The following is a 25861-nucleotide window of genomic DNA, read 5'->3' as shown; positions in this document are numbered from 1 at the left end:
GCCTGAATTGGTGCTGGTCTTGGGAAGGAGAAAGTGGGGAACGGGAAGGTCATCTTCCCAGGAAAGGATAAAGTAGCTGATTAAATAAGAAAATGTGGGCAAGGGTGGCTCAGACCTAACTCTGTAGACTCTGAGTCTGAGTGACTGAGAGGGTGTTGGCAGCCCCAACAGACCGAAAAGACAGAAAGGAGAGCCGTTGGGTAAGGAGGAGAATTTGAGGTCATTGGGGTTTGCAAGTGGACACATACGAGTGGCAACTATCAGTGGACATGTGGAGCTGCAGGACTGGAGCCCCTCAGGTTGGAAACAGGAAGTCTTGGAGGAGAGCTCCTGGTGAAAGGAGGGAATGGATGAATTTTCGGGGTTAGGCCAGAGAGGAAGGAGCAGAGAGCTGAGAACTGGGTGGTGGTCTGAGAGAAGAAACTTCTCTGGTTACACTGACTCGCCAGGTCCAGCCAGCACCTTGTGAAAGCCTGGCTGGCAGGAATTCCCCCAGATTCCTCCCTCTCACCGCCTGGATATAGGGGCTGCTCCTACCTGTGGTGTTTAGGTGTACTTTTCCCCCTAAACCGGCTTCTCCATTACCTGCAGATTATCCTTTTTTATTCAGTAAAGCATGTTTCCTGAACGCTTTGTGAGCCGGTTAGAGTTCAGGTACTGTGTGGTCCTGGGTGTACTGAGGCCCCGCTGTGGGCGGGCACTGTGCTGGCATAACTGCTGCTCTGCGGTTCCTCATCATTATTGACCCAGAATGGCTGTGGTCTCTACACCACGATTAGCGAAGCTTTGGTCTCCTTGAGTTTTAGCCAGTTATTATTTCTTATTTACTAATTCAAGCCATTTGAAGATTGAGTGGATGTCTGACTCTTCTTCAGGGCGAGTAGATGATCCAGAATGCACGCAGTGGGCTTTCTGTGTTTATGTTTAGGTGATTGGAGTGATTTCCCTTGTCCTTTAGAAATCGAGCCGAGTTCCTGTGCCACATGAAGCCCAGTGAGCGGAATCCATCCTCCTCGGGGCCTGCATCCGGGACGTGGACACTAGTAGATGAGGGAGGAGAAGAGGTTAGTCGTCATGTCGACAGCATTTTGATTAAGCATTTCTGAGCTCTTCTTTTTACGTGCTAAGTATCGTTCTAAGCACTTCTCACGTATTAGCCCATTTAATTCTCCCAACAGCCCCACGAGGCAAATACTGTTTTCATCCCCCTTTTAGAGGTGAGGAAACGTGTGCGGGTGGGGTTGAGGGAATTTGTCCCAAATCACACGTCATTAAATGCAGAGCCTGTGCTCTGAGCCAGTGTCTCTGCTGCCACCCTTTCTAGACCATCTCCCTGTGCAGCTGGGAGAGTCTGGAACCTGGAAGTGTTTACATATTATGTACACTTTCTATTAGGATTTTATTTTATGCAGCAACAGTTTTCTGGGCTTGAGGTGTCACCTACAGATACTCCAAGTCTGTATAACAAAGAGCTGTATCTTGCCAAGGTTCTGCCTTAACGCTTACAAACTTCTTATCTAGATCTTCTCATTTGAAAGATGGAAGATAATTTTCTGTTTTTGGTGAGAATTTAATGATCAAAACCCAGTTTCTTGGGAATTCCCTGGCAGTCCAGTGGTTGGGACTCTGTATTTCCACTGCAGGGTGCCCGGGTTCGATCCCTGGTCAGGGAGCTAAGATCCCACATGCTGCACAACATTGGCCAAAACAAACAAAACCCCACAAAACAAACAAAAAAATCCTCAGTTTCTCAAGATAACAGTTATTGACTTTTCTTTCTACTATATACGTGGTTAGTGTATAGGTGAGGCATTTTTTTTTTTTTTCCAGCTAGTTATCGGCCCTGTCTAATGCGTTTTTATGGTCCAAATCCTGATTTGGTGTATTTGTTCAAGGTTGGCCAGGGACTAAATTTACTGAAACCCCTTCTCTTCAAAAGGAGTTGAAAGTTTGCAGTGGACACTCCTTAGAATGACAGCATGGCAGCTGTGGGATCATGTCTGTGTATTTACCCAGGTGTTCATTCAGAAGCAGGAGCCCCTTCACACTCATTGTGCTCTTCCTGGGACTTGTAGGAGGTGGTGAGATGATGGTAAATGATGTGGCCATGCAGACTTCTTTGCTAGAGATTGAACAGTCATCTGGAGACAGCTTCTCAGGAGCTGGTACAAATTGGTTTTTTTTTTTTTGGCCCTGCCACACGGCATATGGGATCTTAGTTCCCCGACCAAGGATTGAACCTGTGTCCTCTGCATCACTGCATTGGAAATGCCAAGTCTTAACCCCTGGACTGCCAGGGAAGTCCCAAATTGCTCTTTTAAAGATTGTGATGGAGCAGGTTTTTTTTTTTCTTCCAAGACTGGTTTCTCCTAAGAGAGGAGTCTTTTTTTTCTGGTAAGTTTCCTGCATTTACTCCTAAAGACAGGTAATCATTAAGGACTCTGGAATTGTGTCTGGCTCCTGGTTAGCATTCACTGGATGTTGAGTGGATTCAGGAGCCTGGGGAGGGGATGCTGGGAGTGCTGTTGACTCAGAAAAGGCCATGGGCGGAAGGCACTGTGAATTGTCCATGTCAGTGGTTTCTTGACACCGGCTGTATATTAGAACCACCTGGGCAACTTAAAAACCTTGCCCTGGCCCACACCCAGACATCCAAATGTTTAAAAGCCTCCATGGTTGATTCTGATGTATAGCCGGAGCTGAGGACTGCTCAAGGTAGAATTTCTGAGGCTCTTGTTTGCTAGCCATTTAGGACATGTAAGAGGGTAAAAATGAGTGGCTTCAGGAAATTATGAATGAATTGCATTAGTCCCTTGTTGAAACTGAGGTGATAATTCTTTAGAATCTCTGCGTCTTTTTACAGTATTCTCTTCTGAATGTAGCACATCTTAGGACACAAATCAATTTGGTTTCTAAGGGGACTTTAGTGCTCTGTATCAAACAAAAAACTCCAGCTATTTCCCCTATGTGATCCCTGTGTATGACCACTGTTATTTTTATCCTGTTTTCAGCAACACTAATTGACAACAGAACTTTGGTTATCCATAGCAAATGCTAATTGCTTCTTGGTAAGTCAGTTGAGTACAGCAGTAGACCTTAATTTTGGGGCAAGAAGAGACTTCTGGATAAAATAACTTGGACTCTTAGTGAATGGTTCTTTAATTGATGTTGTCAAATCACTGAGATTTATAGTAAGATCCCTATTCTAGAGGAATTATTTTTCATCTTCTTTGGGATGGAAATTTAATTGAGAGCAGTTTCAGCCACTGAAGAATGGATATGACTCAGATACACATAAAATTGTGCTTGCAATTTTAAGGGATTTACAGGTCATCTAATAGAACTGACAGTATAAATTTCTGTCCTGGAGGAGAAGTCCACGAGGACTCATGAGAATACCACATGTGTACAACTGAGACCTGTGGTAATTCAGCTCCTGTAACTCTAGACCATGGTGTCATCTGGTCAAATCAGCTGACATGATTCTGCATCTTCTCCCTTAGGATGAAGACCCTGAGACTAGTTGGATTCTCCTTAATGAAGATGACTTGGTTATCCTTCTATCACAGTTCCCATTTCATGAACTCTTCCAACATCTCCTTGGGTTTAAAGCAAAAGGTAGACTAATTCGTTTTGTCATATGTAAAATGTGGTAGGGACAAGCTCAAACACAGGAACTTAGCATCAAGTCCTGTCTCGTGCAGGCTCCTGATTCGGGTTCCCCGTGCCTGGCTGTACTATACAGAGATGATTACATCACCGTGGCGAGGCTTCCTTCCTTTCTCTTGTGATTGTAGTTTCCTCCCTGGTGCTTACATGCATAAGGTTGACCAGCTTGCACATAGCCCAGCTTTAATAAATGGTTTTAATTTTGCACTTTGTCTCAAGTTTCCCATTTTATATTGACATAGGAGCCAGAGCAATGGGGGTTCTCTATCTTGGCTTTCTTTCCTCATTAATATACTGACATCCACATCTTTCAGTGTTTTTCCATAGTAATTATAATTTTTTTTCCCTTTTCTTTGATTAATTTCTAGGTGATTATTTACCTGAAACAACAATACCTCAAGAGATGATGAAAATTTTTGCCTTTGCTAACTCCTTAGTGGAACTTCTGGCTGTGGGGTTAGAAACCTTCAATAGAGCACGCTATAGGCAGTTTGTCAAGCGAATTGGTTATATGATCAGGTAATACTGCTCTTGGTTCGTCTGTTTCTATTAACTTTCACCCTGGTCAGTCACAGACACTGTATAATTGGGATGATGGGCATTTGTAGTGGTATAGTTCAGGTCTTATTTCTCATAAAAGTAAGAATTTTTTTTCTTCACCGTCTACCTCTTGGGAATTTTAAATAAATACTTCCAGTCAGAATATTTGGTTAATTATCTCAAATCTCAAACTGGTTTGTTAGACAGTTGTTCTTGGAGTCAAGATCCTCAGAGCAGCTGCTGGGTTGAACTTGGTCAGAGAGAAGGGGTCAAGGAGAGGTCAAAGAAAATACAGGGTCTTTCCCCTTCCTTTACTCTCTTCTATCTCCTAGCTTTTGCCTAGGAATTGTCGTGTAGCTGTGGAAAATTGGCAGTAGCTCTTTTGCATTATTATTTCTCTGTTTTCTCTCTTATTTACTGTAATTTCTATAAAATACCATTTAAAGAAAATTGCAAAGATTTCATCAGTGGCCACTGTATTTGAATTGGGAAAGCATTATCATTTATTTGCATGAAAGGTAGGTTTATGTTTTTACTATCAAATATGAGTAAATTCTGAGAAATGCACTGCTTTTCATTGAATTAATTTTGTATCCTCTTTTCTGTATCATCAATTTTTCTGTCTTTACAGTGTATATAAATACACTGCTATTTCTTCCAACCTCCCTTACCTTGAAAGAAAACTTCCAAAAAATTGTAAAACTTCTCCCACTCCCATACTTTTGTTTCCAAAACATAATTGACTTTAATTATTTTAGATACGTATCCTTCAGCTTCATAAAGCCAGGTAAATGATATAGGATGCCCTGAAGTTCTTGAAGTCTCCACAGTCAGACTTTCGCCCCCAACACTACCCAAAGAGCTCTGAAGAATGAAGGTTGCTAATGAACTTTGTGCTACTAACTAATCCAATGGCCACCTCTCAGTCTTCATCTTGCTTTACCTCTTACACAGTTGACACAGCAGCCTTTGTCATGATTGGTCACTTTTCCTTAAAGCATTTTCTTTGCTTGACTTCCAGGATACCATGTTCTTCTGGTTTCTCCTCGGTTTCACTGGCTGTTCATTTTCTGCCTCCTTGGTTGTTTCATTCTCACCTCCCAGACTTCTTCATGTTGGATGCCTCAGGGCTTCATCCCTGGACCTCTTTATCCAAACTTGTTTCTTGGGATTCCATCTATTCTAGTGTCTTTAAATATCATCTAAATACAGTTAAAATTCCTAGTTCTATTTCCAGCCTATACCTTTCTTGTAAGCTTGTATATCCAGCTGCCCACTCGGCACCTCCACTTGGATGACTCATGATCATCATTATAGTTTAATAATCCCCAACTGGGCCCTCTTTCCCCACCTCTCAAACTGCTCCTCTCACAGTCTTGCCAGTCTCAGTAAGTGGCAACTTTATCCTTCCAGTTGCTCGGGCCGGAGCATTGGTATCATCCCTGGCTTTTCTTTTTACACCCCTCACCCAGCCTGATGGTCAATTCTGTCATCTCTACCTTCAAAACACCATCTTTCATCAAACCTAAGGTATATTTTGTGCACCACTAAGAAGGAAAAAATGCTGCCAAATAATGGCATGTCATCAATTTTAATGACATTCCAGTTGTAGAGATTAAAGCATGAAAGGTGTGCATCCTTTGAGTCAATGAAACCTGCTATTTCTAGAATCCAGCCTCTTCTCACCATGTTCACTGCTACCACCATAGTTCATCTTTAGTTATTTCTCACCGATTAGCACAACAGCCACCTGACTTGTTTTCCTGCTTTTGCCCTTGCTCCCTTGCGCACCCCACCCCCAGCTTATTCTCAGAACAGCTGCCAGTGTTTCTTGTAAATCACTCCTCTGCTCACACCCTGCTGCTCTCAGGCTCATTCCGAGTAGAAGCCAGAGTGTTCACAGTGGCGTACAGGACCCTTCATGGTCTGCTTTCCTGTCACGTTTTCGATTTCCTCTCCAGCCATTCTCTCCCTCACTTACTTTGCGTTAGCACGTTGGCTGCCTTGCTGTTCCTCCAACATACCGACCACCCCTCGGAGCCTTCGCATTGGTTGCTTCTTCTGCCTGGATGCTCTTCCCTTAGGTAGTCCTGAGACTGCGTCCAGTCTTTACTCACGTGTCCCTCTTCAGTGAGGCCCCTCCTCCCCCACACTCCAGAGAAGCTTCATTTCCCTATCCTACTGATTTTTCTCAGTGTCATTTATAACCATGTGACAGACTGCATATTTTACTTTATTTGGTTTATTGTCTGTTTGCCCTCCACTAAATGTAAGCTCCATGAGGGTAGGGTTTTTTCCTTCCATTGCATCCCCTTTAGAGCCTAGAAGATAGTGAGTGCTCAATAAATATATGTTGAATAAAGTAATGCTGCAAATGTAATGTAAAGATGCTGGTGTTGAGTGCCTTCATGCAAAGTGCTGCATTGTCTTTCCTCACGCTCAGGATGATCCTTGGTTATGTGAGTGACCACTGGGCCCAGTATGTGAGCCACAACCAAGGCTCGGGATTGGCCCTGCAGCCCTTCTCCGTGGAGAAACTACAGGTTGAGTTTGATGAGCTCTTTTTGAGAGCTGTACTACATGTGCTGAAAGCCAAAAGGTAAGAAGTACGATGATAATTGTTGAGAAATAGCTCCCTGGCTAGTAAGAAAGATTGGAGTGAAAGTCATTGACTGAAGTAGAACTCTTACAATAGTGTCAATGTATTTCATCTATTTCTTATCTTGGCTTAATTCTTGGGCTTTAGTTTCCTTTTGTGTAGTATTGCCTGAAATGATCTCTCTTTCAGGTTTCTTTCAGTTTCTCCTGAACTTTTGAGGTAACTTTGACCAGGGGATGAATTGTATTTCATGCCCAACTCTAGTGCCCCCAGTGAGGCAGAGTAGGCACTCAGTACATTGTGCAAGTTGTCTTACTCTGTGGGTATTAAGGTCTAGGACTATCTTGGGTCTGGGTCCCCTGTCTTGGCTGTGTTCTGATCATGCCGTCTTTGCTGCTGCTTACAGCCTAGGATACATTTGAGGCAGAGGTGGGGGCATGGCAGCTCATCCTGCACTATCTTCCCTGAGCTCCTGGCCAAGGTTCTGCTGCAGCACTGTGCCCTCTGAGAGGAGATGAGTGGCCTCCCGCCCCACCCGGCTCCACCCATGAACTGCTGCCCACCCCCCACTTCTGCTGCCTTCTGAGCTGTTGACACTCTTGCCATGGGCCTCATAGTCTCAGCCCCTTATTTTTATTTATTTTTTTGCATCTTTAATAGATCTTTATTGGAGTATGATTGCTTCACAGTACTGTGTTAGTTTCTGTTGTACACCAGAGTGAATCAGCCATATGCATACACATGTCCCCATATCCCCTCCCTCTTGAGCCTCCCTCCCATCCTCCCTATCCACCCCTCTAGGTCATCGCAAAGCACCGAGCCGATCTCCCTGTGCTATGCGGATGCTTCCCACCAGCCAACTATTTTACATTTAGTAGTGTATATATGTCGATGCTACTCTCACTTCGCCCCAGCTTCGCCCTCCCACCCCATGTCCTCAAGTCCATTCTCTATGTCCACCTCTTTATTCCTGCCCTGCAACTAGGTTCATCAGTACCATTTTTTTTTTTTTTTAGATTCCATATACATGCGTTAGCATACGGTATTTGTTTTTCTCTTTCTGACTTACTGCACTCTGTATGACAGTCTCTAGGTCCATCCACCTCACTACAAATAATTCAATTTCGTTTCTTTTTATGGCTGAGTAATATTCCATTGTATATATGTGCACATCTTCTTTATCCATTCATCTGTTGATGGACACTTAGGTTGCTTCCATGTCCTGGCTATTGTAAATAGAGCTGCAATGAACATTGTGGTGCATGTCTCTTTTTGAATTATGGTTTTCGCAGGGTATATGCCCAGTAGTGGGATTGCTGGGTCATATGGTAGTTCTATCTTTAGTTTTTTAAGGAACCTCCATACTGTTCTCCATAGTGGCTGTATCAATTTACATTCCCACCCACAGTGCAGGAGGGTTCCCTTTTCACCACACCCTTTCCAGCATTTATTGTTTCTAGATTTTTTGATACTGGCCATTTTGACTGGCGTGAGCTGATACCTCATTGTAGTTTTGATTTGCATTTCTCTAATAATTAGTGATGTTGAGCATGTTTTCATGTGCCTCTTGGCCATCTGTATATCTTCTTTGGTGAAATGTCTATTTAGGTCTTCTGCCCATTTTTTAACTGGATTGTTTGTTTTTTGATATTGAGCTCCATGAGCTGTTGGTATATTTTGGAGATTAACCCTTTGTTGTTTCACTTGCAGATATTTTCTCCCATTTCTGAGGGTTGTCTTTTTGTTTTGTCTATGGTTTCCTTTGCTGTGCAAAAGCTTTTAAGTTTCATTAAGTCCCATTTGTTTATTTTTGTTTTTATTTCTGTTACTCTAGGAGGTGGGTCAAAAAGGATGTTGCTGTGGTTTATGTCAAAGAGTGTTTTTCCTATGTTTTCCCCTAAGAGTTTTATAGTGTCTGGTCTTACATTTAGGTCTTTCATCCATTTGGAGTTTATTTTTGTGTATGGTGTTAGGTAGTATTCTAATTTCATTCTTTTACATGTAGCTGTCCAGTTTTCCCAGCACCACTTATTGAAGAGGCTGTCTTTTTTCCATTGTATGTTCTTGCCTCCTTTGTCATAAATTAGGTGACCATATGTGTGTGAGTTTATCTCTGAGCTTTCTATCCTGTACCATTGATCTATATTTCTGTTTTTGTGCCAGTACCATATTGTCTTGATTATGGTAGCTTTGTGTTATAGTTTGAAGTCCTCCAGCTCTGTTTTTCGTTCTCAAGATTGCTTTGGCTATTTGGGATCTTTTGTGTTTCCATACGAATTGTAAAATTTTTAGTTTTAATCCTGTGAAGAATGCCATTGGTAGTTTGATAGAGATTGCATTGAATCTGTAGATTGCTTTAGGTAGTATAGTCATTTTCACACAAAAGACTTGTACTCAGAAAACTATAAAACACTGATGAAAGAAATCAAAGATGACCTAAACAGATGGAAAAATATACCATGTTCTTGGATTGGAAGAATTAGCCCCTTATTTATGTGTGTTATGTAGTGGGTTTGAGTACTGGTCTGCCAAGACTGTTACTTTGGGCAAGTCACTTAATATTTGTGGTCTCACTTTGTTCATCTATAAAGTGGAGATGATGATGGCGATCCTACCCATAGACCTCATGGGTATAAGGATGAAATGCAATCATATGTGGAAAGACTTTTTAAACCATAAAGGATTTCTCAAATGTAGGTGGTGGTTGTTTTTGTGTAGTTTCAGATGAGGAACAGAAAAACTGCTGATTTAGAGAAAGGTCAGGACTCTAAGTCTTAAAACTACTCTTAGGCACTCAGAAGGTGTGGGTCTAAGATAAAGAGAACTTGGGCTTAGAAATTTATCTTTAGATTATTCTTGTCCATAATTTGGTGGTCTTACAAGCTGTACCAAATCCTGTGCCAGGGGGTCAACGCAGTAGCACCTGCTCACTGAAGCTTGCCTGGTGCTCGGGAAAAGTCTTGCATCTCTGATCTCCTGTCACCCAATCTTGTGTTTGTTTAGCTGAGAGGCAAAGCTTTTGTAGAGGAAATTCTCTGTTTCCTTACTAGGTTCTATACGCTGAGTTGTGAGCCCCTCCTGTAATATTATATATGTAATTCACACAAATAATTGTTTTAAATTTGAAAATGCTGAGAGCTATTGTTTTTGAGTATAGTTTATTTTAGAAATACATCATATGAGAACCAGGTATTTAAAGCCATGAAATTTAAATTTATTTGGCACTCCAGTGGAAATTTCTGACAGTAGCTATACCCCCAAGCTAAAGCAAAACAAACCCAAACCAAAAGATAGACCACAAAGACCTAAGCCAAACTTACTTCATGTCTGCCATATAGGAAATTTTGTAGCTGGAAATATTTACTGTCTTATGACATTACTTTTAAGGCCTCATTATTTTGGGATCCTTTATACAAGAACATCAAGTCCCATGTGAGGTGTTGGGATAATTATTTAATAAGACAGAAGCCTGACCCACTTGAACTTAGAGAAGTTTCTTTAACCCTGGCTCAGTTATCTAACTGTTGCTTTTCAGAGTCGAGGTCAGTGGTGGTTCGGACCACTAGTGGCCTGGTGGGCCACAGACATGGGTTAAGCATGCACTATTTAATTTCTTTTTTTCTTAATAAACATTATTTATAATTGGTTAAATTATAGTTTTGCCCAAAATACAGCAACAGTTTTGAGTACCTCCCTGTTTTTCTTTTTTATATTTTTTTCCTGAGATAAAATTCATATAACAAAATATTATTAAGCATTTATTGAGTATTGATTGTTTTTGAGATACTGGTTTAGGTACTGGATAATGAAAAAAAAGATTCAGGGTTACACACTGGTTTATGCAAAGACTTGGTTTCTGCTCTCAAATTGCTGTACACTAGTATGTGTACATAAATTACACATTTATGTTTCTCAATGTGTGGTTTAAGGACGGCTTGAGTCTGAGTCATCTGGGGTGACTAAAAAAGTACAGATTCTTGGGCCCCAGCTGTGACCTGCAAACTCAGAATCTCTTAGGTGGGCCTTAGGATTCTGCATTTTCCACAAAGTCTCAGGGGATTTTTCTGCCCACTGTGGTGTGAGAAACACTGATAAAAGGGTAATGCCATAGTCAAGTATGGTTAGAATTTCATAATAGTGCTGAGGAGGACATCATGGGAGGGCTTCACAAATGGAGGGATGGCAGCTTGGAGTTGGGGAGTTCTCTCCAGGCTTGTCCAGGAGTGGTCTATATGAATGCATAGAGGGCTGTGGTTGGGAATATGGGTCTGAGCTGTTTTGTGGAAGCCTTTGAACTTGGAGCTTGAAGGAGTTTGAACTTCATTTGGTGATGAGTGAGGAGTCATGGAGGGCTTTTGATTCCCCTTCTCCCCCCAGCCCCCAACTGCACGTGTCTCTGTGTGTACACATATACCTCTGTGCATGCTCAGACACATACATACGTCCAGTCTAAGCAGCCTCTCTGTTGCCCGGATGTTAAAAGGATCTTTGGTTCAACACCCAATTCTGCCTCTTATTATCCTCTGTGTGTTCTAGTAGCCTCATGTGTAAATTGGGGATAATGTCAATAATAGTGCTTGCCTTGGTTATAGTGAGGATGGAATGAGCTGAGAAATAGATGATGTGGTGATAGAACAGTGCCTGACATAGACTAAGCGTTTATGTGTATTTGCTATTATTGTTATCCATTCTCTAGGTGTTTATGACTGAAGCATGGTAGAAAAATTGCTGTAGTGTGATTTAAGAATTTAAGAATTCTTTTGTCTACATTCTCAGTATGGTGAAGTTGACTGATACATAAAATTATTCCTGCTTTTCTGAAAACATGCAGACTTGGCATTTGGCTGTTTATGTCGGAAATGCCCTTCGGGACACTGTCTGTTCAGATGCTCTGGAAGCTCTTCTACCTCATGCACCAGGTGGGGAGCGGGAATCTGGAAAAGCTCTGTACTGCCCTCCTGCCTGCCGAGTGTAAGAAGCGCCTCCAAGGTACAGCCAAAATATGCAGCATCCACCTTTCCTACCTTGTGTGCCTTTTCTCTTCATGGCTTTATTCTTTTTGCTTTTAGAAGGACTGAGAGAGGATGTTTTACTCTGTACTCATGTGAAATTATTTTGAAATTTAAGACTGCTCTGTCGTTTGACTTACTAGAATGGTGGTTCCAATTTCTATTATTCTTCAAATGCTCTGGATAGTAAATTCTATTATAAACCCAATTTGGGGATAGGAAATGAAAATTGGGTTGGTAAATGCCCCATGGAGTTATTTTGAAAATACTGGAAATTTGATGAACTACCTTTGATTTCTTAAATGTGTAAACATATGAAAGGAATTGTTGGCTTGTTGCCTTTTTTCTGTGAAAAGTTCCATTGGGAATATATTTTTTAAACAGACTGGTTTCTTCCCTCTACACAACTTTGCCTTTGCAGCATTTAGTTTTCTGTCATATATGGCAAAGCTGATAATCAAGCCTGCCCTCTAGTGACAAAATGTAGTATTGCTTACAGAGCATTCTCTGAGGAAAAGGCAAAACATATATTGTTAATCATATTCATCAGTATTTCAGTCATGATTATAGCTAATATCTTGCCCCAAATTTCCATTTATAAGCAAATATTTTTTGTGTGGAATGCCATGTTGGTACTGAGTAGTTTACTAGTCTTTGCAGTTTTCATTAATAGGGCTGTCATTCATTTGGCTGACAGTTACCAAGTAGCTTTAAGTGTACTGTTGAGGATGTCTTGCCTAGTGATAGTAGCAGTGCTTTGCAGTTGACAGAGCACTTCACCAGTCACATAGCATCTGATAAATAAAATTTAAGACAGATGAGGAAACAGAAGCTTGTTAAATATTCCTGAGGCAACATTATATTAGAGTTGGAATGTCATCTGGCCCAGCCTTCTTCCTGATGCCTGTAGAAATCCATTCTGGAACAAAGATGTTTGGTATCTTTAAATATTTCTTAAAGTCTTTTAATTTTATATCTTGATATATGTTTATTCTCTCCCCACTTTAATTTTCTTGAACTTATAGACCCAGAACATTTTGTGAACTTTGAGAAGTGTCTTTCTTCCATGAATAGCTCGGAAGAGATTTGCCTTCTAACTACTTTTGCTCAGATGGCTCAGGCCAGAAGAACCAATGTGGATGAAGACTTCATAAAAATTATTGTTCTGGAGATATATGAGGTTAGAATATTAAGTTTTAGAAATCAGCTAAAAAGATTTTCTTTTGGATTGTCCATCCATTGATTCTTTTGGGATTGCTTTTAAAAAAAATGTGACAATCTTGTATTGTCTGCACTTGTGGAAGGAGATCATTTCTAAGGAGTACCGAAAATATGAATCACACCCATTCCATTTCCCCCTGCTATCTCTTGTCATTTGATGTATGAGTTTTGGTAAGGAACAGACAGTCTGGCACTGCCTGACATTTGTAGTTTCTATACTTTTCTCTCCCCCTGCCCCGGACCTGCCCCCCTCATTTCCACTCCTCTGACCCTGCGAGGAACATGGAAACCTGGCTTCCCAGCCAATTTAAATGAGATGGTGGAAATAGTACTGAACCTAGAGTTAAACGATCTGGCTTTGTTTTAGCTCTGCTGCTCATTGTCTATCTCACATCATAAAAGACACCTTACCTCTCTGGGCTTCAGTTTCTTCATCTGTAAAATGATAGGCTGGGATGAGATCCTCACTTTCTTCACTTTTTCACTGAGCCATCCCTAACAGTGGAAGAGAGTGAACTTTGGACCTCATGAATTGAGGGACATAACTCACATGGTTACCAAAACATTATTTGGAGTTTTATATATATATATTTTTAAATACACATTTTCACTGTAGGCTGTCATTTATCTGTTTATCTTGGTAAAAAAATTTCCTCCAAATCTAAGTAAAATTATGTTTGAAGATTTATTATCATTCCCCTCAATACTCCAGTTTGAGAATGACAGAACTGGGTAATCTAAAGTTCTTTACCAGGATCAAATATCCTATTAAGCTGTTCCTATTCTTGTACTTTGTAACCATGCATGAGATTAAGGCCTAGATGGATCTGGAATTCCAAACTATCTTCATTGTCTGTAAAAATTGAGAGGAGGATGTATATTTTCACGTATGTTGAATGGCGTTCTCAAGATCCATTGCTAAAGTAATATTTATGCTCTTGAATGATATTTCAAGTGTTTTGACCAGTCCTCACAGTAAAAACTACATTCTGATCCTCTGTGTGTGTGTGTACACACATATGTGAAATTGAAGCAATACTTAATCTTACTGTGATGCACTCTCATATTTTTCTGTTCTGTTTTATTCTACTCTCTTATTTTTCTGTTCCCTTCCATTGTATTAAAAAAACCAAAAACTGCTGGCCATTGGCATGATTGGATTGTAACCTGTAGTTTCGAACCCATTGTTTAAGAAGAGTTGGTAAACATTGATATTTTAGAAGCTCTTGTAATTGAGGATCTCATTTTTTTTTTTTTTTAGAGAGAGAGTAGGTATTTCCATGAAATGCGTTCTGATTTTCATCATGTTATTGGTTTCCTCAAATTTAGAAAAGTTTTAGTATGGAGGGATTACTTAATTGCTCTGAGGACTCTGGGAGTGCTTTCTGAATCCAGCACTTAAAGTCATTGTCGAACAGTTGCTTTTCCCCTCCATGCCCTCTTCCCCCACCTTCCAGACAGTCTGCTCTCTGAAGTTGTGCTCTCTGAAGTTGTGACATCTTTTTGTACATGGTGTGAGCCAAGGCTTCATCTGAGATTCTTTCTACTTTACTCGAAAACCTCCTAAATAAAGTATGGAAAGGTTTTTTTATTGATAAATTGGTATTAAAAATGCCATCTTCACCCCCTCCTACTTTAGGTATCTTATGTCACCCTGTCCACCAGAGAAACTTTTTCAAAGGTTGGTCGAGAGCTTTTAGGGGCCATCACAGCTGTTCACCCTGAGATAATTTCTGTCCTTCTGGATAGAGTTCAAGACACCATTGACCAGGTTGGAATGGTAAGAACACTGATTTTGTTTGTTTTGTTTCTGTTTTTTTTGTTGTTTGTTTGTTCATTTAAACCCTAGAGTATTGGAGCAGTGGGAAAAATAGTAAGGTCGTTGGGATGACTGAGTCACACGGGCACAACAGGGTGAAGAAAACATTTATTGTGTCTCAGGTTCACTGTGCCTGCTTGGGGTTGGCCACTGCTTATAAAAAACTGTGGGTTGTTTCTCTTAATCTCCTCAAAGTGACTTTCCCACCTCCTTCAGTAACAGGTTTGTACTTTAATTATAGCTTATAGTTAATTCATAGTTTTTATTTCATAGTTTTGTTTTGCCTTCATAATTCTTATGTTTTTGTCTTGGAAGAAACAACTCTGATTTAGAAAGAAGCCTTTGCTTTAAATCAATCAAAAACAAAATTAGAAGTAATTTAAGTTGAGCTGGATGTATATCGTTTAGTTCTGTCATTTGTCACAATCCCTTTTGTAATCTTTGTGTAGTTTTTAAAAACAGCTTTATTGTGATATAATTCACATACCATACAATTCACCTCTTTAAAGTGTACAAGTCAGTGGTTTTTAGTATATTCACATATATGTGTAACTATCACCACAGTTATTTTTAGAACATTTTCATCACCTCAGAAAGAAACCACATACCATTTAGCTGTCAGACTTCCATCCCTTCCAGCCCTGAGCAACCACAGTCTACTTTGTCTCTATAGATTTACCTATTCTGGACATTTTATATAAATGGAATCACAAAATATGTGGTCATTTGTGACTGGCTTCTTTCACTTAGCATAATGTTTTCCAGGTTCATCCATGGTCAAATAGTACTGTATGAGTGTATCATTTTTAAAAACATACATTTACTGAAGATTTTCTTCATCATCTATAATAAGGCTGTAATGAATGAATTTTTCTGACGGCAGGTGGTCATGTGTCATAACTTCAGGAGGAAAGTTTGAAGTTATAGTGTCTTTCTCTGGGCTTATGTTTGCACAGAGCCTTTCCATCTTATAGTCACTGCATCATCCCTGTAGGATAGATGACTGATAACTACTAATACTTCATCACATTCATGAGTGAGCAGATTCAGTGACAGATTGGTTTATGAGACATATTTTTTTCTAAATGAAGAATACATGATATATAATGCTTTACTTGGCAAAGTATATATATATTTTTACATTAAAAGAAATTTAATTGTGGTAAATTATACACAACATGAAACACACGGTATTAACCATTTTTCAGTTAAATGGCATTAAGTACGGTCACATTGTTTTGTTACCTACCGTCACCACCATCCATCCACAGAACTCTTTCATCTTGTAAAACTGAAACTCTGTACCCATTAAAAACTAACTCCCCATTCCCTCCCAGCTCCTGGCAGCCAGTACTCTACTTTCTGTCTCTTTGAGTTTGACTACTCTAGGTACCTCATAGAAGTGGAATCATACAGTATTTGCTCCTTTCTGTATGGCTTCTTTCACTTAGTATTATGACCTCAAGCTTCATGCATGTTATAACATGTGTCAGAATTTCTTCCGTTTTTAAGCCTGAATAATATTCTATTGTATGTATATACCACATTTTGTTTATCCATTCATCTGCTGATGGAACTTGGGTTGCTTCTATCTTTTCGCTATTTGAATTATGCTGCAATGAACATGAGTGTACAAATGTCTCTTTGAGACTCTGCTTTAAATTCTTTTGGGTATGTACTCAGAAGTAGAATTGCTGGTTCATATGTTAATTCTATTTTTAATTTTTTGAGGAAACACCATACTGTTTTCCATAGCAGCGGTACATGGTACTTTTTCTATTTAAGTAAACATTGTATCCCACTGGGATACAATTATATTGAGGTGAAGGGGTTTTCATTTGCAAACAGCAGGTTTTTGGTTGCTCCTTTTTTAGTGATCATCTAATGGAATGATTTCCAAAGACGTCTACAGTGGGTCATATGATTCTTTCAGTTTGATTGAGTTCATGACCTTTTTCTGACAAGTGTTTTTCTGGGTTTGGCCACACTTACATTTTTAATTAGGTCATAATACTTTTAGTAATAAATTGTGCCCAGAAATATTCTTAACAGTGAGTGTACAAATTAGACCCATAAGGTTTTTTAGAGCACATCTTTTAAAAGATGCCCCCACTCTCTGTTTAAATATATGGTTCCTTTGTGTTCTGTGAACTTGCTGACATTTTTGGAGGAACTTATTCAAGCCCCCTTGCCTTCAGATGAACAAGATGGCTTTGAATATTTTTGCTTTGACCTTGGGCTAGTCTGAAATCAGCTCCTAGCTCCAGAGCCTGGGAATGAGCTGTGGCTGTGGACCTAAATATTCATTGACACACCTGGGGTGTGTCTGAAGGTAACTTTTTCTGGAGGCCCAGCAGGAGAGGAACAATCCTTTGTGCTATTTGTAGATGTGTGGGTATTGCTCTGGGTTAGGAATAGTTGTTGATAAGGACCAAGCCTTTGGGGACATCTCAAAGGAAAGAACTCAGATAAGTTTTGATGACAACCTGCAAATGGATAACATATTTTCCTATTGGTCTTTTTTATAATTTGAAACATGGGTTCACTTCAGAGGACATTCTACTTTAGTTAGTGAAATTCATGCATCTTCCTAACATCCTCTTCAGGTAAAATTAGCGATCTTCTGACTTTCAGTGAAAGCATAAATATATTTTAAAATACACTCTTTAAATTCTGTTTTGTTGGGAATTCTTATTAGGATTCTTTCTTTTTAATCATTTCTTTTTTTGCCTTATTGAATGCACTAGGCTTTTCATTACAATATGGAATAGAGTTAGTAAAAGTGGACATCCTTGTCTTGTTCTTTATCATAGTAGAAAGGGTTCCAAAGTTCACCATTAAGTATAATGCTAGCTGTAGGTTTTTCATTTATACTCTCTGGTAGGCTGAGAAATTTCTACTTCCAGTTTGCTGAATTTTTTTTTTTCCATGAATGGGTATTTACTTGTTTTTTCTTCATCCATTGAGGTGGTCATATGATTTTTATCCTTTTTTCTGTTAATGTGGTGAATTACATTGACTGGTTTTCACATGTTGAACCATCATTGTTTCCTGAAATAAAAACCACTTGATCATGATATATTATTCTTTTTATGTATTGTTAGGTTCAATTTGATAATATTTTTTCTTGAGGGTTTTTGCATATATATTCATGACAGATACTGATCTGTAATTTTATTTTCTTGTTATATCTTTGTTAGGTTTTGGATTTAGGGTCATGTTGGCCTTGTAACACGAGTTGGGAAGCATTTCCTCCTCTTCTGTTTTTTGGAAGAATTTTTGTAAGATTGTTATAATTCTTCCTTGAATGTTTGATAGAGTTTACCAGTGAAATCATCTGGGCCTAGGGTTTTCTTCGTGTTTTGATAACGAATTCAAAATTTTAAACAGATACAGATTTTTATTTTTTTCTGAGTCAATTGGTTAAGTTATGTTTGTTTTTATTTAAAACATCTTTATTGGAGTATAATTGCTTTACAATGGTGTGTTAGTTTCTGCTTTATAACAAAGTGAATCAGCTATACGTATACATATATTTATGTTTTTAAAGGGATTTTTCCATTTCATCTAACTAGTTGAATTTACTGGCAAAGAGTTTTTGTAATGTTCCCATTTTAATGTCCCTGAGATCTTTCTTGGTAGCTTCACTTTTATTCTTGATGTGTAGATATATGCTATACCGTTATTTATTTATTTTTTTTGCGGTACGCGGGCCTTTCACTGTTGTGGCCTCTCCCATTGCGGAGCACAGGCTCCGGACGCGCAGGCTCAGCGGCCATGGCTCACGGGCCCAGCCGCTCTGCGGCATGTGGGATCTTCCCGGACCGGGGCACGAACCCGTATCCCCTGCGTCGGCAGGCGGACTCTCAACCACTGCGCCATCAGGGAAGCCCCTATACCATTATTTTGTGTAGCTGGGGATAGTTGGTTTTCTGGACAGATCTCATTGCTATACTCATTGCTCTAGTACCATTATTTTGTTCTTTTTGTCAGATGCTTACAGGCTAAAGAAGTATTTTTCTATTTGTTAGATTGCTAGTTTACCATTTTATTCAGCATATTCAAGACCTTTATTGACAAATCCTTCTGAAAATTTAGCTAACTGCACACACACACTACACATGCAAAGGAAAGAAAGGATCTTTTTAAAATTCATTCGTTCTACTTGTCTTTCAAATTTTTTTTCCCGTTCTTTCAAATTTTGTTTTGCCTCCAATTTGGAGTAGTGCAGGAACCTAAAAAATGCTTGGTTATATGTTCTAGAGCTGAATTGTCCAATACAGTAACCACCAGGCATATGTGACTATAGACCCTTGTAATGTGGCTCATCCAAATTATGATGTGCTGGAAGTGTAAAACACTCACTGGATTTCCAAGGCTTAGTATGAACAAAAGAATAACGTATCTCAGTAATCTTTTGTGATGACTACATGTTGGAATACTATTTTGGACATACTGGATTGAATGATATATATTGTTAAAATTAATTTTACTTGTTTCTTTTGACTTTTAAAAATGGCTATTAGAAAAATAAAAATTACACGTGTGGTTTGCATTAGATTTCCATTGGACAGCACTATTCTAGACATTATTTATGAACTGCTCTTCTGATTAGTCTTACTTAAACCAAACTGTATTAAGTGAACCCAGATTTATCTTAATTTGCACATGGATATGTTATTTAAAAGTGGTGCTATGGACTTTTTGTACAGGATTTTAAAAAGCTTTTATTATATAATCTTTCAAATATATAAAAAGTAGAGAACAATATAATGAATTGCTATGTACCTATCATCCAGTTTCAACAAATACCAACTCTTGGTTGATCTTGTTTCATCTTTACCCCCATCCACTCCTTGTATCTTCTTCCTAGAATGCTTTTTTATTCCTAGAATGCTTTGAAGCTAATAGAAATAATTTTTTAAATGATGTAGAAGAAATAATTATTTAAAGTGCTAAGTCTTTTTGTAAAATGAATGACTTTCCACTGATTTATCATGACTTTAAATTTGGATCTTACTATGGTGATTTTTTTTAATGGAAGTGTACCAGTTTACATACGAAAAAAAGCTTGACCTTTACAAAGGATTGCAAAATGTGCTTTTGGTGTATCATTAGTTTTAATATTCATTTGATTTGGTTGTTCATTTCACTGTCTAAAAAGCAAAACCCCACTTCCTTTTGGAGAAAAATTTTGTAAGCACTTTAATAATATAGTATTGTAGTAATACAGGATTGTCCTTAAGTCTTGATTTTAATTATTATCATTTTCTTTTAAATAAGGTTTCTTTATACTTGTTTAAAGAACTACCTTTGTATCTTTGGCGACCTTCTGCCTCCGAGATAGCTGTGATTCGGGATTGGTTATTCAATTACAACCTGACAACGGTGAAGAATAAATTGGCCTGTGTTATTCTAGAAGGACTAAATTGGGGATTTGGCGAACAGGTATGTATTAAAACTGTTCCCTAGAGACTGGAGGGTCCACACACATCAGTTTCAAAGAAACATTTTCTCAAAACATTAACATTTTTGAGTATCATTTGCAAGGTCTGCAAATTCTTTTAGCTGCATCAGAGTTTAGGATCTTCTCTAATTAGTTCTGTTTTGCAGAGTGAGCATCCTGTAAGTGAAGATAAATTGCTCCACACTGAAAATTCTTCCCTTTTTCCTTGGATCATTTGTTTCTGTTGTTTTATTTCTTCTGGATATTTACTGCAGTTCCTCCTAATTGCCACTCTTAACTCTGGTCCTTTTTCCTTGTACATTTTTTTTTTTTTTTTTTTTTTTGCGGTACGCGGGCCTCTCACTGTTGTGGCCTCTCCCATTGCGGAGCACAGGCTCCGGACGCGCAGGCTCAGCGGCCATGGCTCACGGGCCCAGCCCCTCCGCGGCATGCGGGATCTTCCCGGACCGGGGCACGAACCCACGTCCCCTGCATCGGCAGGCGGACTCTCAACCACTGCACCACCAGGGAAGCCCTCCTTGTACATTTTGTATTGTGTGTCATTGCCAGACTTGTCTTCCGAAACACTGTGTACTGGTTAAGAGCCTGAGCTCTGAGCCAGCCTGCCTGGGTTCTGATCCCAGCTCTGCCACCTCCTGGCTGTGTGACCCTGAGCAAGCTTCCTGAACTCTCTAGGCCTCAGTTGCTCATCTGTAAGCATTCACATTAACAGGCTTACCTCAGAGGGCTGTTGTAAGGTTTCAGCAAGCTAGGACATGTAAAACATTGAGGACAGTTCTAGGCACATGTTAAGGTCTTAGTGGTGGTAGTTTTTGTTCATAATAGTTTATTGTTATTAAGAGTTTGCTACCTATCATATGTCTCCAAAGATGCAATATCAAGGCATTTTGACTGTTAAGATCTTTCTGCCTTCTTACCCTAGGCCTCATTAGTTAGCTTCTTGATCAGAATGTTTAAACATTTTAAAGGGAAAATGGAAGAGAACTCAGCCCTCTCTAACTATCTGCCAACTTTTGTTCTGAGCGAGTCATCTAGTCCTCTCAGCCGTCTTGTGTGCTTGGCGTGAACATGACCCCTGTTGTACAGATGAGGAAACTGAAACCAGGGAGCTTTTCCTCCAGGGTGTCCCTGACCACCTTGTCTGCTCATGGTCTCATCGGGGTCTTTTCTCACTCAAGTGCTGGTGGGTGAGAGCTGCAAGGGGCTCTTCTCCACCTTCGCCTTCTCTGACTTGTGAACAGAAGCCCCAGCCCCCCTCTTCCAGAGAGCTGCATGCACAGTCTCCTCGAGTGTCTCCTCGTTCATTTAAAGTAGCAACTCTTTTTTTTTAATAAATAAATTTTTTTATTTATTTATTTTGGGCTGCCTTTGGTCTTCGTTGCTGTGCACGGGCTTTCTCTAGTTGTGGCGAGTGGGGACTACTCTTCGTTGCCGTGCGCAGGCTTCTCATTGCAGTGGCTTCTCTTGTTGCGGAGCACGGGCTCTAGGCATGCGGGCTTCAGTAGTTGTGGCACACGGGCTCAGTAGTTGTGGCACGTGGGCTCTAGAGCGCAGGCTCAGTAGTTGTGGCGCACGGGCTTAGTTGCTCCGCGGCATGTGGGATCTTCCCAGACCAGGGCTCGAACCTGTATCCCCTGCGTTGGCAGGCGTATTCTTAACCACTGCGCCACCAGGGAAGCCCTCTCCTTGTTCTTTTGTTAGCGTTCGGAAAGTGCTCTTCTCTCGGAGGCTTAGGGAATGTATTTCTTCAGGCTGTAAAGGAAGATTGGGTGGGAAATTTGGTAGGCAACTTCAAGCTCCTAAAGGAGTATTTAACCTGTGCTGTTGAGTATTTTTTTTATTTTCACTGATGACAGAACAAGAAAAGGGAATGTAGACTTAAATTATTAAGTATCTTTCTGTTTAGTTAATAATAATTCAACATCTTCCTGGTTCTTAACAATGCCCTTAAACTTGTAACCCAAAGTATTTATGGAGATTTTAGGGTGGGGGTGGGGGGTTGCATTCAAAGATACCTTTTATGACTGGGATTGGGGATGACTCGGGCTCACACCTAACTGGTGCAGTGTAGTGGTTCTTTAAAGATTTCAATTCTTTTTCCTATTGTCATTTTATAATTTCATTGTTAGGGGGTGTGAGCTTTGGAAAATTAAACTTCTGCATCCAAGGTTCTTTTTTACTATCCTGACTAATCTTTTAGTTCAAAGGTATAACCAAAAAAAATCAAGATGACATGTTTGTGATGATTTTTCTCTTTAAAAGGGGACTCTTCATCTGGATCAAGCAGTCCATGCTGAAGTAGCTTTAATGATTCTTGAGGCGTACCAGAAGTACCTTGCACAGAAGCCGTATGCTGGGTTTCTTTCTGAAAGTATGAAGCAGGTATTTCCTTCTTTTATGTATTGAGGACGTAAACCTTTATTATAAATGACCTGGGTGGATAAAGTTACAATATTTACCCTTAGGTTTCCTAAGAACATTTCTGGCAATTTAAGATATTGAAATTGAGTTCTGTGGTTGGAGAAAGATTTTTCTTTAAGAAGTAGCCTCCATATGACCATTTTAGTATTACGGAATTTGAGTTGAGCTACAGCGGTGTGCTGGTGCTGGCTCATACCGGCTTGGAGAACTGATTGTTACATTTTTAGGAACTTTGCAGGTCTGATTGTTAACCTGCTGGTGGCTTGAAGTTGACCATGGTGGGAGTTTTTATGCTACCAAAGTGGGCAAACCCTTATAAATCGGCCTCCATGCTCCAACTGGTTGTTAAATTTTTTTACCAGCACATGATTTGTTGCATACCAACTTTCATATTATTACTCTTGCTTGAGGAGACCCAGATCAGGTTCACAAAGTGACTAGCAAATAATCAGAAGTCAGCTGTGAGTGAGAAACTGCTTTAATTTAGCGCTGTAAACACGGAGTACCAGTAAGCATTATGTCCTTTTTTTTTTTGGTACGCCGGCCTCTCACGGTTGTGGCCTCTCCGCCTCTCTCGTTGCGGAGCACAGGCTCCGGACGCGCAGGCTTAGCGGCCATGGCTCACGGGCCCAGCCGCTCCGCGGCATGTGGGATCTTCCCGGATTGGGGCATGAGCCCGTGTCCCCTGCATCGGCAGGCGGACTCCCAACCGCTGCACCACCAGGGAGGCCCTATGTCCTTTCTTTTGACGGCATTGTTGATCACAAAAAGAGATGGGTGGGTGAGCTTACTGATTTAATGTGTATGTGACTAATGTGGTTTCAAATAAATAATTGTTTTAGGTTTCATATTTGGCCAGTATTGTTCGATATGGAGAGACACCTGAGACCTCATTTAACCAATGGGCCTGGAACTTGATCTTGAGGTTAAAACTGCACAAAAATGATTATGGAATACAGCAGAATTGTGCAACTCTTCTGTTCTCCAGCACTGTGCCTGAAGTGACAGAGTCACCCACGTTTCATCCTCTCTTGAAGGCTGTTAAGGCGGGCATGCCCATTGGCTGTTATCTGGCCTTAGCTATGACGGCCATGGGCCACAGGTACAGTGTTTGTGTTGAACTTCTAGGGTTGCTGAACCTTGTAGTCAGTGATTCTGGAATCTCATCTTTCACATCCCAAGGTCTGAGGCCTCCATCAAATCTATCTAGGGGTAATCAGGGCCAAATAATAAGCCTCGATTAATAGCTTATCATGGGGAAGTGCTGCCTAAATTCATATAACATGGATTTGTAACAGAAAATCACCTTGTTGCATTATCAAGAGAGTTATACCTATCATCCAGCGTGGAATTTTTATGTCGACAGTAGACAGAGTCTCTTCCTCAGAATAGTGATCAAATAAAAATAATTGGTCACTTGTACCGAATTTTGTTCAAAGTGATGGCAGCCCAACCCAGCCTTCCCAGGTATAAAGGAAGCTAACCCTAAACCTACCCAAGGGGATGAAATGCCTTATCATGTCAAGTGCCTCTTGTATGAGCCCATAGCTGTGTCTGTTTCTTCCATTGTAGCATTTATCACACTATAATGTAGTTGTCTGTTTAATTTTATTGGAGACATTCTATGAGGTTAGGACTCAGGAACCATATTTGTCTTGTGGTATTTTATCCCTAGTGATGAAGACTGAATCTGGTGCAGTAAGTAAGTGAATGCATGAATTCTCAGTTGGTTAAAAATCCTTTTCATTAAGGATCATTTTCCTACAATGTATTAATTTTATTTAGCCTATCCAGTTTTCTAAAACATCTTTGGCCGATACTTTCTGATTCTTGTGTTTTAGATTCACTGTAACACCTTTTTAGCAACCTGATTTAAACATCTTCTTCCACATTCAGTATATTTTCAGTGGGATGCCAGTTGTCCTATGAGCTATTAGTGTTCAGCCTGTGCTGTGAAATAGGAGAGGTATGGAATTGTTAGATAGCTGTCCTCCGGTTGTTGACAGCTTAGTGGACACGGGAGACATAAAACAATTGGCAGTACTGAAGAATATAATCATGGGCTGGATGATATGAATAGAGCTCTGGTTCTTAATCCTGACCACCATTTAGAATCACTTTTGCAGTGATTCTAAAACTACCAATACAGGGAAGAGAGTGAGAATCCTGATCTAACTGATCTAGGGGCCAGTTCTCCAGGTGATTCTAATGTACAGCCTAGATTGGAACCTCTCAAGAGTATGGGCAGAAAGAATTTAAAGTAAGGAGAGATCACTAGAGCAGGATACCCTCATGGAGGAGCTAAGCTTTGGAGAGGAGTCTTTTTTTTTTTTTTTCCTGCGGTACGTGGGCCTCTCACTGTTGTGGCCTCTCCCGTTGCGGAGCACAGGCTCCGGACGCGCAGGCTCAGCAGCCATGGCTCACGGGCCTAGCCGCTCCACAGCATGTGGGATCTTCCCGGACAGGGGCACGAACCCGTGTCCCCTGCATGGGCAGGTGGACTTTCAACCACTGCGCCACCAGGGAAGCCCAGGAGTCTTATTAATTAGAGATGTCCTGGGCTAAGGAGCAGAGTAGTGACTCTTACCTTCCCCTGGTGATCAGTGCCCACGGTGTTGAAGATTCTGCCCAAGGACCACCCACCCCTGCCCTGCAGCACCTGTGCCTTCTGAGCTGGGTGCTTAAGGTGTAATCGTTTCTCCTCCTCCTTTGGGACTGTGTGTTCCTTAATGGTAGGAACATGGTAGGGGCATTGTCTTGATAGCTCCAGAACTTGTACTTTGTAGGTATTTCTTTTTTTTTCCTTCCAGTTTTATTGAGATATAATTGACATACAGCACTGTATAAATTTAAGGTGTATGGCATAATGATTTGACTTACATATATCATGAAATGTATAGTTTAGTGAACATCCGTCGTCTCATATAGATGCAAAATTAAAGAAATAGGAAGAATAGGGAGGATGGGAAGAAGGCTCAAGAGGGAGAGAATATGGGTATATATGTATGGCTGATTTACTTTGTTATACAGCAGAAATTAACACAGTATTATGAAGCAATTATACTCCAATAAAGATCTATTAAAAAAAAAGAAATAGGAAAGATTTTTTTTTTCTT

General features: G+C 40.2%; 1 protein-coding gene across 2 annotated transcripts in view; it reads left to right on the top strand.

Annotated features, from left to right (window-relative positions):
- The window catches only part of EPG5 (ectopic P-granules 5 autophagy tethering factor), a 129745-nt gene that overhangs the window by 20149 nt on the left and 83735 nt on the right, over positions 1 to 25861 (top strand). For both annotated transcript variants that reach the window (XM_060028984.1, XM_060028985.1), the window contains exons 7-16: positions 959 to 1064; positions 3504 to 3618; positions 4038 to 4188; positions 6653 to 6808; positions 11640 to 11797; positions 12843 to 12997; positions 14678 to 14818; positions 20141 to 20305; positions 22587 to 22706; positions 23588 to 23847. In XM_060028984.1, the coding sequence (XP_059884967.1) occupies positions 959 to 1064; positions 3504 to 3618; positions 4038 to 4188; positions 6653 to 6808; positions 11640 to 11797; positions 12843 to 12997; positions 14678 to 14818; positions 20141 to 20305; positions 22587 to 22706; positions 23588 to 23847 (1527 nt within the window). The remainder of the gene's footprint in view (positions 1 to 958; positions 1065 to 3503; positions 3619 to 4037; positions 4189 to 6652; positions 6809 to 11639; positions 11798 to 12842; positions 12998 to 14677; positions 14819 to 20140; positions 20306 to 22586; positions 22707 to 23587; positions 23848 to 25861) is intronic.

The sequence above is a fragment of the Delphinus delphis genome, chromosome 13, assembly GCF_949987515.2.
Source record: "Delphinus delphis chromosome 13, mDelDel1.2, whole genome shotgun sequence".
In the NCBI taxonomy this organism is placed as follows: domain Eukaryota; kingdom Metazoa; phylum Chordata; class Mammalia; order Artiodactyla; family Delphinidae; genus Delphinus; species Delphinus delphis.
Note: the sequence above shows the minus strand (reverse complement) of the source record. Positions and strands in the feature narration are given on the sequence as shown.